The sequence below is a fragment of the Synchiropus splendidus genome, chromosome 7 (assembly GCF_027744825.2).
Source record: "Synchiropus splendidus isolate RoL2022-P1 chromosome 7, RoL_Sspl_1.0, whole genome shotgun sequence".
NCBI classification, from domain to species: Eukaryota; Metazoa; Chordata; class Actinopteri; order Syngnathiformes; family Callionymidae; genus Synchiropus; species Synchiropus splendidus.
Window position 1 is genome coordinate 15064239 of NC_071340.1, and position 19408 is coordinate 15083646.

The 19408-nt window shown below is 43.4% G+C and overlaps 1 protein-coding gene across 1 annotated transcript in view; it reads right to left on the minus strand.

Moving 5' to 3' along the window:
• The window catches only part of bin3 (bridging integrator 3), a 31805-nt gene that overhangs the window by 798 nt on the left and 11599 nt on the right, over window positions 1-19408 (minus strand). The window contains exons 4-8 of the mRNA XM_053871978.1: window positions 16962-17023; window positions 15732-15868; window positions 10260-10300; window positions 3315-3456; window positions 2306-2440 (exon numbers count right to left, since the gene is read on the minus strand). Coding sequence (XP_053727953.1) covers window positions 2306-2440; window positions 3315-3456; window positions 10260-10300; window positions 15732-15868; window positions 16962-17023 — 517 coding nt within the window. The remainder of the gene's footprint in view (window positions 1-2305; window positions 2441-3314; window positions 3457-10259; window positions 10301-15731; window positions 15869-16961; window positions 17024-19408) is intronic.

The window sequence follows — 19408 nt, forward strand, 5'->3', positions numbered from 1 at the left end:
CACTAAAACATCCTCAGTTCTCGCTTTGGGGAGAAATTTTTATTATTAGTGAGGGGTCAAATGGCTGACCTTGGCACTGGGGTCATGAAAGATCGGATCAGTGCAGGACCATGAGCTGTGTGTGCAGGACGTGTTGAGCGAGAGAGGTAGAAGCAGGAAGGCAAAAAACTGAATTGTGTTAGCCAGAATTTGTAACTGGATTTGTGTGTGTGTTGAAGAGAGACACTGCACGTGTGCAGATGCTCCGCCACGACATGTTCCAGCAGGAACACGGAGACATCAGGTTTAGCTTGAACACGCTTCTCTCCAATTCATCCGTCCTCCAACTCAAACCCTCTTCTTCCCGCAGTCACTCTTGTCAAACCCCTCTAATGAGAAGTGACTCCCGGGGAGTCAAGGGAGCCCAGCGCTACCAAACAACTCCCACCAAGCCCCCAAAAAGCAGCGCGTCTGTGGGCAGTGACCCAGCCTCTTCCTCCCAGTCTCAACAAGAGACGGCAAGTGTTCACTGAAAGCTTTCCTGACACCTCCCGCCCCTGCTTCCCCCCTGGTTCATGAGTCAGGCTCCCCAGAGAGACTCTTTGATGATTAATAGACTTTAATCACATTACAAGACTCCAAAAGAGCAGACAGGAGAAGAAAGTACTGGGAAACGCATCCCCTTCAAACCCACACACACACACAGGTTTCAATATTTATTCCGGCGCTGCCGTTTGCACCAGCAACACTTAAGGGGGCATCGTTGCTGCGTCCCACTGTGAGCCGCCACAGAGAGACCACCAAGACGCTGGAGGAAGACTCCTCTCTGAGGGAGTCAGACACAAGTTCAGTCCATCAAACTTGTGAGGAAGGAAAAAAAAAAAAAGGTTTGAATTGTTTACACAGACGTTTGCCACCAAAACCACACGAGTGGGCTGGGAGTTTTGGGTTACTGTTGTTGTGGGGGTACAGCGGATGCCCTGGGCCTCCTCCCAGAGGCGCTTGTTGACAGGTCAGTCGGAAATGTGATGATAACGTACACTCGCTAACAATTAGTTGAGTCACCGCGAGGACCAGACGCGGAGTGACCACCTACAAGTCAGACAGCAGACTCTGGCTGCAGAGGGTTGGATGGACACGACCTCCGCCATGAACCCCTGCTGCTGCATATGCAAGCAGGAAGGCTGCACAGCACCACTTGCTTGACCTGGTGACCTTAAGCACCATGAATATTTCACTTGCGTTTGAGCATCAGAGTCAGAGAACCGAGGTGGAGAGCGGAGAGCAGCAGGAGAAAGCAGATTTGGGCCGAGCTAAAGAAGAGGTCAAGTGGCTCACACCAGTCCAGGTGGACAGGTCAGAAGATAGTGAGGCGTGAACAAAGGCTCTGTGTTCGCCTCCTGTTGGGAGGTGAGCGGCGGCTGGACCGGCACAAGCAGCCGGACTGAAGGAGGAGTCCAACCACCTCCCACGTGTGAGTGTGTGTGTGCGAGCATCTGTGAGCGTGAGCCTCATGAATAAAGGTAGCACACCGAAATGCAGACTGCGCACACCGAGACACCTTTAGCCCGAGGAAGGTGAAACGGTAAATGAAGCGGTTCATCTTTATTTAAACACGTTTCAACACAAAGAAGATCATTTAGAGAATAAAAAGGCACTTACACTTCACGCTGGCTGGCTGACTACTCTGACAAAGCCCTTTGCTCTCTTGTCAGAGTTTTCTTTAGAGAGAATTAAAAACAGAAAAAAATAGCTTCCAACTTCGCTGACATAACAATTACTTTTCCTTCTAAACACAAATTTGAGAAAATTGGATAAAAAAATGAAATGAATTCGGAGCTAACTAGCGGAGAAAAGTGGAACTGCAGATGCTTCTCCAGGGTTAGAAGTCAAGGGACTTCCTCCCCCACCTGTGCTGAAACTGGCAACGTCACCTGAGCGTGTGCACCAGGGGAGACAGGTTCTCTTCTGCGACCTACCCAACAGAACCAGTTCTGGCTGAAGCTCATTTCTCAGTCGACAGTTAATCTAGTTAACAGAGGAGTGCGACGCCACCGTCCCACCATCAGGAAGCAGTGACGGGGGGTGGGGGCTGAGACAAGACGTCCAGCTGCTTCAGAGCTGTGGGCTGGGAGCAGACGTTGAGGACAAGTGGAGACACAAGACTCTTCCCTGGAGCAGATCCAGCAGTGTGGGCTGACACCTGGGGTTAATCAACTGACTTGTGGGGACCTTCCATCAGGATCCGGCAGTCAGAGGGCGTGTGTGTGTGTGTGTGTGTGTGTGTGTGTGAGTCTCACTGCACTCCAGCAGCTGGATCACTAACCTGCGCCCGGATGAGAGCCTCAAAGCTGGGTTGGAAGTAGTCGATGCGGCTGTGGTAGAACTTTGGCATCTCGTCCAGCAGCTGCTTGTTTTTGGCCTCGAAATCCTCCCTGACCGGCCGCAGCTCCTCTCTGGCCTGCGGTGAGGGGAAACACACCAGATCAGGCCACTGGAGTTCAGCGCTCGGCATGTGCGGCCTTCATCAGACTCTTTTATTTGGGGCGTGGAAAAACAACGGGTGTCCTTTTTGCCTATTGTTCACAGAAATATTCGTCTAATTCCCACGGAGAAGTGCTGCTGCTGTAATCACGACTGCAGCGAGGAGGAGTGGGTAATGTGGGCAGACTTGGCTGAGAGTGGACTCTCTCTGTGTGTGTGTGTGTGTGTGTAAGTGGGTAGTCCACTGGAGGCAAGAGTTAGAGAAGGCACAATGAATGTGTGAGAGTTCTTATTAAGGCGGGGATGGGGGGGACATATTGTTTATCTGCGCGGCTCACTCGTTGCTCTTTATGCTAGTTGAGACGACGCAGCGGTGTTTTGTCAGGATCATTTCTTTAAGTGCGGCGGGATTGAAGGGGCCGCGGATGCAGGGGCCTCTTCAAGGCTTTGTTCCCCTGACGCGGCTTTTCTAAAAGTGAGTGGGCGGTTCGCCATGTGAGGATGTGTTAGAGGCAACAGCATAGGCAACGCTGCAATGCTATCTGTGAATGTGTGCACTGCTGTCATGGCCTCCTGGTGTGTGTGTGTGTGTGTGTGTGTGTGTGTGTGTGTGTCGACAATTCTCAATTACGTGCCTGTGGATGTGCAGTAGTGGCTGTTTGAAAAGGCACTACTTTAGAGGCTGCTAGCTTGCGTGGGCGAGGCAGCGCACATGTACAGTATATGCATGTGCTCAACTATTTTTGTTCACATCCAGTCAGCATTTGTGCCGTTTTTTATTCCACTTCTTGTGTTCCACACCGCACGGCCGGCACCGAGCGGGCACCGCCGGCTCTTCCGGGTCCAAGTACCTGATGCAGTTTGACCATCACGGGCCCCGTTTTGTCCTTCTCTTCGTACTTCTCCACTTTGGACTGCAGGCGCTTGTAGTCCTGCAGAACCTGTTCCCGCCGCTTCACCGCCATGTTGAGGCTGGGAAAGACGCCGCCGTACCTGGGAGACACAAGCGCCGACAACGTAAACACCTCTGAGGAAGGCAGGGATAAACGCAGAGCCCAATGAGGAACATTCCTCGGCAGAGCATCTTGCCGTGGAAGCCTAAATCCCAGCGGACGGATCTGCATCGCGCTTCCTGCTCTCCATTATCTAATTACTGTCGTACCAAACAATCCATTTGGTGACAATTATCATATTCCTGATGAAAATGTACTCTTGCAACCCAAATCCTTGTCTTCAGCACTAAAAATAGGGAAACACTGGTCTGTAACTTAGCAACAGGAGTCTGAGATTCATCCTGGGATATGTTGCGCTGACTCTGTTGGTGCATCTAATGGGAGCCAGAAAACCACAGAACAAATACATTTGGATATTGAGGGCCTGATTAAACAAAGATCAGAATATGTCAAACGGATATTTACTGCTAAAAAATTTCATCTCCATGTTTTGCACTTTGCGAATTCAGAAGGGAGTCGGTGCCGCACGGCCAGCTGCAACTGGTAAATTCAGCAGCTCTTCTTGATTTATTCAGAACCTGGAGGTCATTTAAGAGGTGGATGTTAACTGTTCTGCTCTCTACGTAGTTGGCAGGGGTCACCCAACCCCAAATCCTTCCAAGGGCCAAACACAGTTGGAGGCCAAAAATGTTTATTTACAGACAGGAAACAGCCCAAACAGGAGGTGATGAAGGGAAGAGTGCTGTGCTTTATGAGACCATGTTCTGTGCAGGCTACTACTTTGGCGCAGTCGCACTGATGTGGGCCAAGTATGGCACGGGGTCAGAGCAAAACTACAATTTACAGTTTTTGCCCCATTATTCATCAGTATTTAAATTCTAAACACTACTTATTAGGGTTTTTTTAGTGACATTCAATGTTAAAATAGTTTTTTTTAAGAAGTATGGTTAGTTTTAAAGTATTTTGTTCCCTTGTGAGTAAATCATTAAGTCCCTTATATCACTACATTACACTGATAGCTGTGCTGATTTGTATTGACAATGTTAAAATAAAATGTATATAAAATGAAACCAATTTTACATTTTAAGCTAGCGGGACACCTTCCCCCTAGTTTCTCCTTTTCCCCCCTAAATAACAGTTTTATTTTGGGTCGCCGGCCCCTCACCCCAGTCACAGGTTATAAAGTGCGGACAAGTAAGTTTTGGAGAAATGAGGACAGTACAGAGAGCAGATAAGCCAACCCATTCACACAGGGTAGAGACAAGACCCTGAACACCAGCTTCTCTAACCTGCATGTCTGTACGGTGTTAAGTTGTCTCAACTCCAAAACTGAAACTTCAGTGACTAGTCTGTTTGGATACTGGCTGAAACAACTGAGTATTAAAGCAATGCTTTTCTACTTATGTTTTTTAAACTTTTACTGAATGAAACAGCTCACGACTGCAGTGGCGCAGCCAGAATACAGAAGATAAATAGTGAAGCCTAAAAAGAAAACCTAAACCTGTTTGGTGAAAGTCAGAAATACAAAAAAACCTAGCGAGAGATAAATATGAAAGATAAATCACAACTTCTTAATACTTCTTAAAAGTCTTCTTCTGTGTATTCTGGCACTATGCTCCACACCCCTGGACCTCAGTGGTTGCCTTCCTCTTCCGGTACATCTACCCGTAACATTGCTCTTTCAACAAGTCCACAGTTTCACCTCTCCATGTGTCCATCCATTCTCCTAAAATAAGTGACTTGTGTACCCCAACTTGACCACTAGCACCGTCACACCAGACGTTCCTGACTCCAGTGACTTAATTAGAAGCCATAAAAGTCCCAGTTCAGATGTGTACCAGGGCAAAGTGACCCACATCAGCACCGATAAACAAATCCCGTCGCTCTGTAAACAAAGACCAGCGAGTGTTTTCAAAACAGGATCTGAAATTATTCAGTCATTGAAATGACCGTCATGAATAGAGAAAGTGCTTATTTTTCAATGAGTCATTTCGATGTGCCGCGTGGACACATCGCTGTGAGTTTGTTGCACGCCTCTGCCCCAAGTCTTGTTAACCACAAACGTGTGGGTGTCATTATTTATGTCCCTTTCCTGGCCCACTCTCTGATGACAAAATCCCCCCTCCCCCTGAGACCAATGAATCGATGGTGAATCCAACTTAAGAGCTGCATCAGCTTGAAGAGAAAAAAAAAGGGAGGAAAGTGACGTGGTTTCAGACTGAGACAAGATTGTTTCCGACAGGAAGTTGAGCAAGGAGTGGTCTTGGAGCAGTGGAGTGACATCACGGGGCCCAGCCCAGCGGCCCACGCTTGACAACTATTTATAAAACACCACTCTGTCCCAGTTCAGGGCAGGGGTGGATGTTGATCCTCAAGTCTACTATCTGCTCCAGTGTACGCATACTTCAAGTGCCAAGAGATTATGCAACTGACCCGGAGGCATGACGGCCCTCTGCGGGATCCCATTGGCTGACGGTGACGCAGCAGCATGCCGGCCGGCCTCCAGGCCAGAGACGCACTGGTGACGTTCTCACGGCCACACTTCACCTGACAGCGTGGTGTAATTTCCTCGTGACACGACAAGACAGTCAGCTTTTTGTGCCGTTTAGTGGGTCACCGCCACACAGCAACTGTCAGCAGAACAAGAGACTCAAGTGTTGCAGCTCTCCCGGCGCTGGAAGAAGAAGAACTGGACACGAAGCTGATTAAATCCGCCTTCCGCTCTCTCTGATGGACACTGATATGTTGATGCTACAATTAGGAATTAGAGTGCGTGCGTCCAAAACTGAGAGTGACTCAGCAGATTCAAAGACTCCCACATGGAACTGGTCACGTGGACGCACCGACACGTTGTTAGTAGACTGAGAAGTTCACGTTTCCCACAAGGTCCTGAACTTCGCAGGACAGCGACTCCTGCGTTTGCAGTACATCCTGCTGAGTTGTACACACGCTGAGAGCTGGCCGAAGGACCAGGGCACACCCGCGCCCATGTGACAGGTCAGGGTGTGGTTAAATGGCTGGATGGAAATAGCTTCTGTCTAGAAGAGTGCATTTATGAACCCCTGCCAATCCACAGACGGGTCTTTCTGACCTCTCAGCCAAAAACCAAGTCTGCTCCAGACATTCCTCATGTTTCATTGCTGCACAGTCGTCCACTGTAGGTGCCACACGTTCACGTGAAAAGGGACAAAACAGAGATTTGTTGTGTGCATCAGAAACACACATGCTTTGTTCTGCGATGAAAACTTGAGTGTGAGCACAAGACACCGATCACTATTGAAGATAAACTTCATCCACTACAGATACTCGGAGAACTAACGCGTCACAGCAAAGCAAAATGAACTGACAAATCAACATGTAAATATTAAAATATATTACAGCTTCAATGGGAAATGAGTCAATGAGACAAAAACATCAAATGAAGTGGCAATAAAGCAATGAATCGAAATGAAGTACCAGCAAACAGCAGAAAGTGTGCCTCCCTCGAACCTTATTACTTCAGTCAGAAGCTAAAATGATTCATCCATGCCGGATGATTTCAAAATCATCAACAACTTTGGCTGAAAAAGACAAGCCTCCCCTTTTCAAATCTGAGCTCTACGAGTGAAGAGAGCTATTGTGAAAACCATTTTCAATTGACAATTAAATCACCTCCTCAATTTTACAGACAAGGTTGACTCAATATCAGCATCAGCTTATCTGAGATGAGAGGACATTGTTTTTGCAGTTAGTCTCGATGAGAAAAACATAGAGTATGGTCATGCAGCCAGAGTTAACCGGTGTCTCAATGACCATAGACATCAGAAAAGTCAGCCAGAAGCTGATGCCCTGAGCTGTTTGTGTGTGTGTGTGTGTGTGTGTGTTATCGTGACTGACTAGCTTCAGATTCTCCAGGTGAAATGTTGAGAGAATAGGTGATCTCAGTGTGTGATGTGTGTCAAGTCATTTAGCAAGACTACATGCAGCACCATGGATATTAGATTACACTAGATTCAATGTCCTTTATTAGTCTCAATGTGGGTAAATTCAACAATGCCACGCCTGGTGAAAAGTTTTTTTCACAACCAGACTGCCACTTCATGTGTGCTCATGTTAAGTATGGAATCATATCAAGACCCATGTAACCAGGTGCAGAGACAAACTATTTTTTTTCTTATTAATCTAGGGCAACGTGATGACAAGCAGTCCACATGACAGCAATGAATGAATGAATGAATGAGGGTCTCCCACCCTTAACAGCACGGTGCATTCATCTACAATGCATCAAGTTTAAATGATGGACTTTAAGAAGAAGCTAGACAGAGATTCTGAGCAATCCATTATCCATGCACATTTTAGGGAGGGCTACATCAGCAACAGTGCAGAACATGAGCTGTTAGGACACATCACAAACAAGCCAAGCCCTGATACAGCACCAACATGGCCATTCAGGCACTGGGTGGAATTAAGATCTGGTCAATGAAAGATAAACATGAGTGAAGTGGAGGCAGGGGGTGAAGCTTTTTTGTTTGTTTTACTGTCACAGACGTGCGGTGCGCACACACACATACACACACCATTGGTCTTCCATTAACAGTCACCTTTTCAACTCTTGGCTAATTCAAGACAAGATCACAAACAAACAGTGATAATGTTCATTAGCGGTGGACTAATGGAATCTTAATGGGCCCTTTTTTGTCTCTCCTGTTTCTATAGAAGCTACAATGACAAAGACATGGTTTTAGAGGAGAGTATTCTAAGTAAAAATATGCTCATAAGAAAGTTGCTGCTCTATTCCAGTGTCACATAAATGCCTGAACTTTATGGTCTGAATGCTATGCGTTTGTGGGAGCGTGGACTGTCCTGTTCTCCTCCTCAGACAATCCACAACTCTGGGCCCAGGAAGCTGGGCCTTCTGCCATAATCTGAGCCTGCCCACACGTCCGTCTGCCGCCCACCAGGAAGAGGAAATTAGAACCATTCCATCCGGTCGCTGCACTGCCACCAGGGCAAACAGGGAGGGAAGACCTTCACTCACACACGTACTGACCTGGAGTGCACATCTTTGACGCACACCTATTTAGTCAAATCTAACAAGCAGGCTCTCAAAGGAGAAAGTTCAGAGTGATCCACTATCAATATGATATGCAGATGTTTTCTTTCACAGCACATGTTTTAACATCCTGGGAGGAGTCAGCTGGAGGAAGCAAATCCTTAACAAGCCCTCCGGAAGATGAGTGGGATTGTCCAGCCACTCCCTTCAGTGCCTCTGCTTTGCATGTGTGTGTGTGTGTCGGAAAGAATGGAAGCGCGCTCACTCCCTGCTTGAATGGGGGCGAGAATTAGGAACAAGAACCATACAAACTTTCTTCCAGAAAAAAAAAAAAAAAAACTTCCACCACACTCCAGAATTGAGTTTTACGACGTGTATTTCTACACTTCAGGCCTCTCATGCTTCCTCACTCATACCACAGTAACGTGAAGAGCACAGCAAGGTCACGTCATGAAGATGTTAAAGGCCACTGGACTGAGTCTGCCTGGAGTGCGATGGATTTAATGCAGTGGGGAAATAAAGCCACAAAAAGCTGCTGACACGGTGCTGAAATATTGCTGTGCGTACAAAACCCCACCCACTGATTTACAAGTGAGCATTAACTAAAAAGGCTTAGGAGTTAAAATGGATCTAGAATCATGACTGCACAACTTCACGACTAAAAAAATGAAATGTAAAAAGATCTTTTAGACAACTTGACACCGTTCTGTTAAATCTCCTGACTTTATGTCAGGAGATTTAACAGAACTTACTTTGACATAGTAAAAGTATACTAATACTATTAGACTGGTGACTGAGCAGTTTATCATTACTATATTCATCAATTCAACATTTCCTTCTCTTGGACATGAGAGAAGTCCATGTCCAAGAGAAGGTCTTCCTCCTGTTAAACAACAGGAGGAAGACACCATGGCTAGATCACCAGCCCGTCACTGATGACCACTTTAACCACTAATAAGCGAATAACTTGTTGATTTACTCTCTATAACCAGTAATTATGGTGTTGTTTAGATTGAACTTTCTGCGACCATTGCAGGGCAAAAACACAGTCTGGCTTTAGAAGACGCAAATAAGCACTTTGTAATACTTAACACTCATATTACAACTCATTTTATTATGCTCATATATGTTATGAAATCTAAAGTGTGACCAAATAACACCTAATTCACCTATGTTTTTGGGCCGTGGGAGGAAACTGGTGTAACTAGAGGACACCCACATAAGCACTTGGAAAACATACCAATGCCAAAAAAAGTAGAATGGATCCAGGTCTCTGCTTTGTGACATTTATCAGAACTACAATAGAAACTTTAGATAGATTCAATATTAAAAACTAAAAAAATATGCAATTTGTACCATAAATGTCAAATGTTAGAACTCAATTTTAGTTGTTGTATGTATGTCAGAGTTTCAGGACAGGTTTCATGTTCACTACATCAGAGTGAAACAGAGCGGACAGCAGCGTGCTACTGCCAGGACACTGCACAGAGGGGACAAATCACGTCCTGTACCGGACGCATCATTTACCCATTCAAAATGGGGTGGTTGTGGACTTCAGGGAACAAGTGGCAACCCTGGTCCTCTGCCAATATTAAACACGCTTTGCTTGTTGTGCTAAACACAGTGCATTGCTTTTTTTTTCTGTCAATTCAGTGAAAGTCATTTTGTTTTTGTTTGACACATGCTTTCACTTCTCTCTGAAGCTGCTTATTTGTTTATAACATGGATATTGATGAACATAAAGTAAGTTTTGCTGTCAAGTGTTTGCATCTCACAAAAAAAAAAAAAGAAATCGAAAGTATTGTACTCACTTTTTCAAAGGTTCGATGACGGTTTTTTGGATCTGGTTCACCTGCAACAAAACCAAATGAAAGAATATTAGCACTTCTGCCGATAAGGTACAACAAAGTTGTGGTATTAACTTCTGTATTCAGTTTTACAGAGTAATCAAGAAAAAAGTAAAGACAGCAGAAAGGGGAGGGCAAAAGAAAAACAACTTTTGTGACTTTGACTCCATTATTTTACACAAACCCTGAGGAGAAACCCCTGAATATTCATCAAGATTGAAATACAAAAGAATGAAACTGTCAGGGGACGGACATGAAAGCAAAGCCCGTATGATTTCAAATCCTGTGGAGGGTGGGCTGCTGTACAAGATGAAAGTTCTTTGCAAACAAACATTTTAACAATAACAGTTTATATTTTCCTACATTCTCCTTCTGGTTACCAGAAATGACAGGGGAGGGGAGGGAGGAGAGTGGGGTAGAGGAGAGCTGGTGGTGGGGGGTTAAACTGAAGTAAATGAGCTAATCTCAAGGCCTCCAGCCCCAGCACAAGGTCTCATCGACAGAAGTTGCAGCACAATTAATAAAGTTTGCGGCATCATTTACAATGCAGATTTAAATTGACTGAAGCTGCGAGCGCGACAGGATGCTCATCCAGGCAACAGAGAGCGAGAGAGAGAACAGAGCAGTGATGGAAAATTAGCCAGATGACAGCGGCATGTGAACATTACCAAACTCCCGGACAGCCGGTCAGAAGCGAAGCTTCGTGAACGTACAGAAATCCTCACTCCTGTCCGCGGACACATTTCAGAGCGCAACACAGTTTAAGGGAAAACCAGGGAGCCAATAACACACAAGTACTGAGAAATTCACATTTTCTTTGTTTTACATATTCACACCCCCCTCCCTCCTCTCCCGACTGGAGCGGTGCCGCTGCTTCCAAGGTGAGAGAATGGAGCGAGGAGGGAGAACAACAGCGGCAGATTTGCTTAAGCATGCTGGTGCCCTCTACCCTCTGCCCCTTCCCACAGAGAGGGGGGGGGGGAGCAGCAATATTCCTTAGAGGCCCTGCTGAGCCTGAGGCCGACGCTCAAGCAGCAGTCTCTATCAGTGAGTCACGGGGCAGAGGCCATCCTGGCACACAGGCCTCCCAAAAATACACACAGATCGCAGAGGAAATCAATATCCCTCCAAACAGAGCATCCTCTTCTGCGCTGAAGCCATCTACACTGGGGCTCAGCTTTGGCAGCAGTGTGCCGGCGGGGCTGTGCGCCCTGCTCAGCCCCAGAAATAAATACACAGACCCGGGCCATCACTGCCTTCATTATCGCTGCACGTTTTATCTGCTGGCTCTCTCACTCTCTCACTTGCTGCCCCTGCGGCGGAGTCTCCGCGAAGAGAAGAGCAAAGGGTGGATGCTTTTGTGTCTGTTTTGCTGGAGAAGTAGGGTCTGCTATTGGTACTGTCAGAATCAACAGTCAGCTTGGAGGAAGAAGATAGAGCAGCGTGGAAGTGATCTGTGCTGGAATATATACACCTAGCAAACCTCAGGTGAAATTCCACATCACGGCTGCCTGAGAATGGCTCATAATAACTTTTGCCTTTAGCTCATTCTTGCCACTTCACCGAAGGTAGCTCAGAATGCATTCAGTTGAGGGTGAGATTTTTATGTTGCAGGACTCATATTTGGAGAGTGGGAAAAATCCTGTTGTCAAACACGGCTCAAAATGTGTATCAAAAGAGTTTGTGACTTTTGGAATATGAAAAACTCTCTTGGGATGTGGAAAGTGTCAAAAGGAATCAGAGTAAATCAAAGCGCAGCTGTAAAAAAAAAAAAAAAAAAAGAAAAAAATATTAGTGAGCCAAGTAATCGATTCTCTACTTTTACACTGAAATAGAAGTTGCACATTTTGCTCTTGGACACATTTAATAACGACACATTGCATGAAATTCAGGCTACTTAGAAGCATTGGGAGGAAGATAATTGAAGCCTGAAGCAACAGTTGGGTCGATTAAAAGGAATCCAACCTCAAACGTGGGATTGACCCTTCCCATTTCCCCGCATGTAGCTAAATGGAAACAAGTAAGATGTAAAAAAAATATAGCAACAATATACCAAATCCAAAGAATGTGCTGGGTTTTTTTTCCAGCCGAAAAACTGTCGAACTGGCAGGAGTGTGATGCCGGGCACCTGACCAAGTCCTAGAACATACACACCCGGGGTCACAAACCCACACGCTTAGTTCAGCCCACATTCTGCTTATTCTGGGCACTCAAATGATATTTCACAAATCATTACGGCTATATTTGTGGCAATAATTTGACTGAGGATACCATTTAATACTCTTCATCTGAAGCCTCCAACTTCACATACATCTTTATGAAAATTGTGTCTCCAGTTCTGAAATTCAAGCTAAACTGAAAACTAAAAATAGTTAGTTATGATCTGCTTGTTGTTATATACTTCCTTAAAATGGTAATGTGCCACTCAAAACAAGGCAAAGCAATGTAATTACAGCTAAAGACGACTAATTGTACATTGTACTGTTTTTTAAACCCATTTGTTTTATATATATTTCAGATTACACGCGTCAGGAACATAAAGCAACAAATATGTTGAATGAAAACAAAAAACCTTAGAAGTCCATAATCTCAGAGAAAACCAAATAATACAAGTTGTTATTATAAAAGCTGTTACAAAGGATTTACCAAAACCAAATATAAATGTCATAAACGCCCAGGTAAACCTACGCACCGTTCAAATGTCTCATTCAGTCCCACTACAGTAGGATTTGGGAAGATCATCGTAACAGATGTACCAGTGTAAAGGTAATGTTTTGTGCTTTATGATGGCTTTTGATTCTATAGATAACATAAACTGACCCTGAGGAGATTTATTCCAATGTGTATGTCGAATTCCAATGACAGCAATAACAGACTCGGAAACGGGAGGCTTAAGTGAACTATTTGCGCACTGTCGGTTTCGAAGCTCAACACCAACTTTGTGAGGTTCAGTGTCAAATAACAACAACATAAAAAGTTATAGGTGGTAAAGTTATTAAGGGCTGAAGGCGGGAAGAGGAGAGTGAAAGAGAATTTGACAGCAATGTCACTAACTAACTGGTGCCCGGTCCAGTTATGAATCAAGTATGGGTTTGGAAAAGCACATAGACTCCGTCACTTAGGTGTTTACAGATCAAACTATTTCCCACAAACTCAGTGACTGATCAAGAAGGATTGTCAAATTCAAATTTCTCTCCAACAGTAAAAATCTTAAACTTGAAAATTATTGGTTGTATACTCATTTATATGCCTATTTAGGCGACGAATGACGAGAGAACTACTGACTTAAGCAACCCAACTAGCCTAAACAAAGTAGCACACCAGAAAAACAGAAGACAGAACAGAAGAGCCTCCACAAAGGTCAGAGGTCACGGCAAAGTATCACAACTCAGAGTTGTTCTCCAGTGGGATGCAAAAAAACATGTGATCAATGACGCAAAAATCCCAACTTATTCTTTACCTCCTGCTGGAGAATAGATGAAACAATCTCAAAAGCCGAAGTGAAATAGAGAATGGCAGGATTCTCCAGTTTGATGATGTAAACAACGACTTCAGCTAGCGAGAAGTTTGTGATACGCCAATGAAAGAAACAAAAACACGATGAGGCCAGGGTCATCACTCAGTCGTAGTCGTGCACAGACTTGTAAACCCAGTCAGTCGGTGAGACCATCACTCAATTAAATAAAACTCTACCCATCTTACAGAATGTCAAAGCTTAGGTTAGAGTCAAGAAATAAAACTATTTGTTAGTGCTCATAAAAAGAATCACTGTGCCGCTTCATTTTTCCACAGGCATCAACAAATATCCACTCGGAGAGAAAAAAAGGTTCATTTTCTTCACCATACTGACTAAACTATCACTTCACCCAACAACAAAGTTTGGAAAGAAAGATGATATTTTGAGACACACAATTGAAAAAAACAAAACAAAAAAGCAGAGACAGAGTGACTCAAGAAAACATAACAGATGGAAGAAAGTCAATGGTGGTATGTGTTGGTGTGTGATCTTCCACATTCTCAAGTGGCTTTTCTTTCTTTAAAAATCTACCTTTCAAAACACATTGCCTTGAGGATCCACACATGTGGTGCCACTATGATTCATATTAGCTACCTGTGGCAATGATTCTAATCAAAAGCTGAAGTGCACCCAGAAAATAATCTGAAGAAGCCTGACAGCCAAACAGATTTTCACAAAGTACAGCTGTGAAAATCAGAGTGTTTTGGATCGTTCACAGTTCTGACAAGAAACGTCGGCTTTCTACCATTTCGCCCCTGGACAAGACACATACCAGGATAAAAGCAGAAAAAGCAACAGTCCCAAAATAAACAAAGCATTGTAATATGCAAACAAAACCAAACATGTGCCAGAGGACTGACAACACAGGAGAAATATCCAATACTTGACACACTGTTTTAACAATACAGATGCCTGGTGGTGAAGTTTCTTTACCCGTTTCTTGCTGCCACACTACGATGAGCGACTTGGAGTGAGGCGTCAAAAACAGTCAAAATGAACTTATGTATCTTCTTTACATCAAGAAAGAAAATCAAATGAATAAAGTTGTTATCTGAGGGTCAACAGCTAATCTGAGTGAAGCATCGAGTGTTGAGCCACTAAGGACAAAAACATCCATTGCCAAGAAGAAAGCAAAAATATACAATCGATTATTATTTTTCATTTATATTCAAAAATATTGATCAGGGCTCAAACCTACCCAACATTTTGAGGCTTAAACTCCCTTACAAACTACATTCTACACATCAAGTAATCCAGTCATATATTTTGTGAAACTATTTGGCTCTTTTCAGCAGGCAGTGTCAGTGTTTGTGTTTCAGTGCTTTGATCTGAACATGAGTGAATGTATTTTAATTTAGACGATCAGGTGTTTGTCATGAAAGAGACTTTATTTGAAAACTAACAAATAAAAATGGAAGTACAGGACAAACATAAAATTTGTTGTTACGTTTTACATAACAGATGAGTGTTGATATTATAAGCTCATTTCATATCTATTAAGTAAATCATCCACCAGGCTGTAACACTCCCAAATGAAAGTGGTTATTTAAACTGTAAAAGAAGCTTAACTATTAAGGCTACAAGTTACCCAGTTAGCGACAGTTAGCAAAGGCAAAATAATTATTGTCATGTAAATGCAGGACTGGGGTTGGTAAACAATGAAAAAAAATGGTTTGTTCAACGAAACAGAGCAAACTACGGAATTGATCATGTTCTTCTCGCATGACATGACATGAGGAGAGTTAACAGACCGACCTAACTTGAGGAGAGTTAACAGACCGACCTAACGTGAGGAGAGTTAACAGACCGACCTAACGTGAGGAGAGTTAACAGACCGACCTAACTTGAGGAGAGTTAACAGACTGACCTAACGTGAGGAGAGTTAACAGACCGACCTAACGTGAGGAGAGTTAACAGACCTTTTCTTGGTTGTACGCATCCATCCGCTTCATGGCTTTATCCAAAGCCATCATGGACTCATTAAAGGCTTGGTCCTGTTCACAGAGTGGGTTGCTGAGCAGGTCGGCAGAGATCTTCACAGCAGCCTTGGACATGGCTGGAATAAAAATAATTCATTCGGTCACAGGTATTAGATTTGTTTGATTGTTACACAACACCGGCCGCTGTTTTTGATCTGCTTTGCATGTGTGTTGAAGTGAAGGTGAACAAAAGTGATTTTGGGAGCAAAGAACTGAAGAGCAAAAAGGAAAAGTAGAACGGCACACTGGTGCCCCCATTGTTGAAATGATGAGGGGGTGGTGCACCGTGCTGCCGTGTTGAATATTCACCAGAGCACCACGAATCTCAGCAACGTTTCTACACTGACAGCACCAATTACCGTTAATCTGCACCCATGCCATTTTGTTTAGACACAGAGCGCACACCAGATTATGGCTTCACTGTCAAAGAAAATGAGCTTCACTGAGGAGACGAAAGCTGACAGCAGAGGCTATGGTGAAAATGGGCTTCCTCAAGATCTGGAACGGTCGTCTGAATTTTTTTTTTTTTTTTTCACACTGCTGTGGGATTCTACAGTGGTTCATTTTAAACAAATCAATTACCCAGGTGCAGAGATTCTGCATTCCTCTCAATTTCAGAACAAAGAAAATTACCCAATTTGACCTCCTCTGATTTGGAATTTTGTATTTTCAGGTCAGAATTATCATGATTAAATCCAAGGTCAACAGCCTGGAGAGGTCACCAGACTGTCACTCATAGACAACCTCTTTCAGACAACTGGCAAGCCGAGGCAGGGATCAATATTGAAGCTCAGCGAGGAGAGAAGAGGAAATCCACCTCACTCCTGGAAGCGTCCATGCTTCTCCACCACTATAACGTCTACTTACCAGAGGCCATGTCTGCTGCTACTTTCCAAAACCCCTCCAATATCAACATGTAAGCAGTTCAAGCAGCAGATCAAATACATTAAGTGTGAGAGCCACAACAAGATATTGCAATTCCAGAGAAAAACCCCAAAGTGTAATAGATCAGAAAAGCCAATGAGAAAGACAAAGTGGTGGGGGCCTACACTCGCTCGCCGCTGATCAAATAAAGCAAAGAAAGAAAATGTGTTCCTAGCCAAGCAACAGTAGCGTAAGGATTGATCAATGAAACAGGCCCAAGCATGATGGTTTAATGGTGGAACAAACCTAAATCAGCCTCTGTGCTTTTCTTCATGTCCTTGTGAAGTTTTTTCGTCTGATCCTCCAGCCTGCAACAGAACAGAAACATTCTGAATTAGCTTCTTGCTTGAAGTTACAGTGACATTCGTAAAAAAAAAAAAAAAAAAAAACAGATGAAGCATGAAGACAACAATAATAAAACCGATAATTGATTACAGCTGTACTGAATATGTCCACACGGACGAAGGAGGGGCGAAATGAGCAGCAAAAAGTAAAATTTAAACATCACAAACAATGAATCACGAAGGAATTACACATCCCACTGACTCCACATAAAATGTTAAGCGATGACATCCGTTGGCTAATTACAAAAAAACGAGGAATAATTCTTATCGTCGTCTACATTTAGACTCAGACGCGTTAATGTCTTCAGTCATTCCGCAGCACAGATTACATAGATGGGTGTTAAAATGGCAATTACCAGACTCCGGAGGCAGAAAACACACGCCATTCATTATATCAATTAAGACAAGTGAGGGGTTTACAATCTCCCCCGAGATCACTGTCATATCACTCCTCCTGAACACGCCAATGGAGGGGAGTGGAGGAGGGGGGGTTCTAACGCTGCTTTTCCAAACAACCAATAACAGTGATCTGAAATTGCAAAAGAAAATAATCATGATAAACTTAATTTATAGGTACGTTCTCTGCATAATAAGGACAATAGAAGTTGAAATGAATACCAGTTATCATAAAAATTCATAAGAATGAAGAGCAGGTTTTAAAGAAATGCCTCCATAACTTTGGGATAAAGAGGGAAAATAAAAGTTATGGAGTAGCTGCAGAGTAGAATGTAGACGTAGTAGTCAAAATAACATTCGACCAGTATAAAAAGGTATATTTAAATGATTGAACCTGACACAAATAGTTTAAAGGCACCAAGCTTTCAAATAAAAAAAGCTAAACAAGTGTGCAGATTCTAAACAAAGAGTCCAGATACAGCTTGTACTGATATAGTAGAAATTAATAGGGAAAAGTTGAAGTCAGGGCTGAAGGCTGAGTCATGTCATAAAACAGGAATGATCATTGGTTGGAAAATGTCTCAAACATCAAAGATGGGATTAAGATTGTTTAGGTGAAAGATATTGACTATCGAAACACTACAACTCCATGATGACAAACTGCATGACACATCTTTCGAATTAAAAGAAAATCACCAGAGACCAGATGGAGGCTGCTCCACAAATGTCGTGTTCAGTGACTGACGCAACTTGTCTCCTTATTGTTTAAACCACAAGAAAATGGCACTCTGTCAAAACAATCTCCACAGTTACTTCTTGTACCCTTCTCACCAATTAGATAGGACTGGGTCTCATAATAAGCTGCATCAGACATCCTCCAAAGTAATTAAAGCTCATTTTCAGATATTTAGAAATGGGCTTTTCTATTTGCAGCAAATGCCAGGGCAGCCGTTTCCATTATAAATTAAGTCTCCAGAACGGGTGGTGAGTAAATATATGTTGATCGGCTTCTTATTCCAGTTATATCACGAAAACATTGGACTTTAAAAAACTAGGCGTTGGTTGGGCAACACTTATGTTTACTGCGTCACAAATATATATAACATAAGTGAGTTCATTTTTTATAAGTCAGAATTACTCCTGCAACCTTATATTCGAGCATCACTGAACTTTCAGATCCGAAAAGGGGCATTTCATTTTATTATGTCTTTAGCCCATATTCAGATTAAATGTGGTGCTGACAGTGACATGACAGCAAACATTTCAGCATTTTCAAAGAAACCAGCCGGGTTTCCATTTCCATGTAAATTCAATTGTTGCATCACAACAAGTCAGCCACATAAAGGTGCTAATACGGTGGACCCTGGGACCAGCTGCAGCAAACTGTTCTGCCAGGCCTGACATGAAGATAACCACTTGTAGCCTTTCACTCATATCGTGAGTGATAAAATGACTTGTGAAAATGAAAAACTAGGGAAAAAAGACATGCCTCTGTGGTTTTCATGTACTGCAGAGTTTTTGGCAAATAAAATGTTAAAAAAAAGTAATACAGAATATGCCAGAAGGAAAAAAGAATTAGAAAATACGAGTCTTCACTATAAGACACGTGAAAATATGCAATTTGTGAACAATTATCAAAAGGTTCAGACTTGAATGAAAGAGGTGTTCATTTCAATGCATTATATAATTTCTGAAAATCCAGATGGCAAAAAAGAGAATAAAATAATATTAGAAATGGAATGACTTTTTAACCTTTGACAATGGTTGCAAAAAATGTTTTAACCGAGTTACCAAGGATGCAGTTATCATAGAAAAAAATCAAGATGTTGTTGATATGGGTTTCTTAGGAGAAGTACAGAAGTCTGTGCGTGTCTGCAGCACTGACTCATCTATAAGGTCTGTTGACGCCACACCTTACTAATGAAGGACCCTCCTACTCAAGCAGGTAGAAAG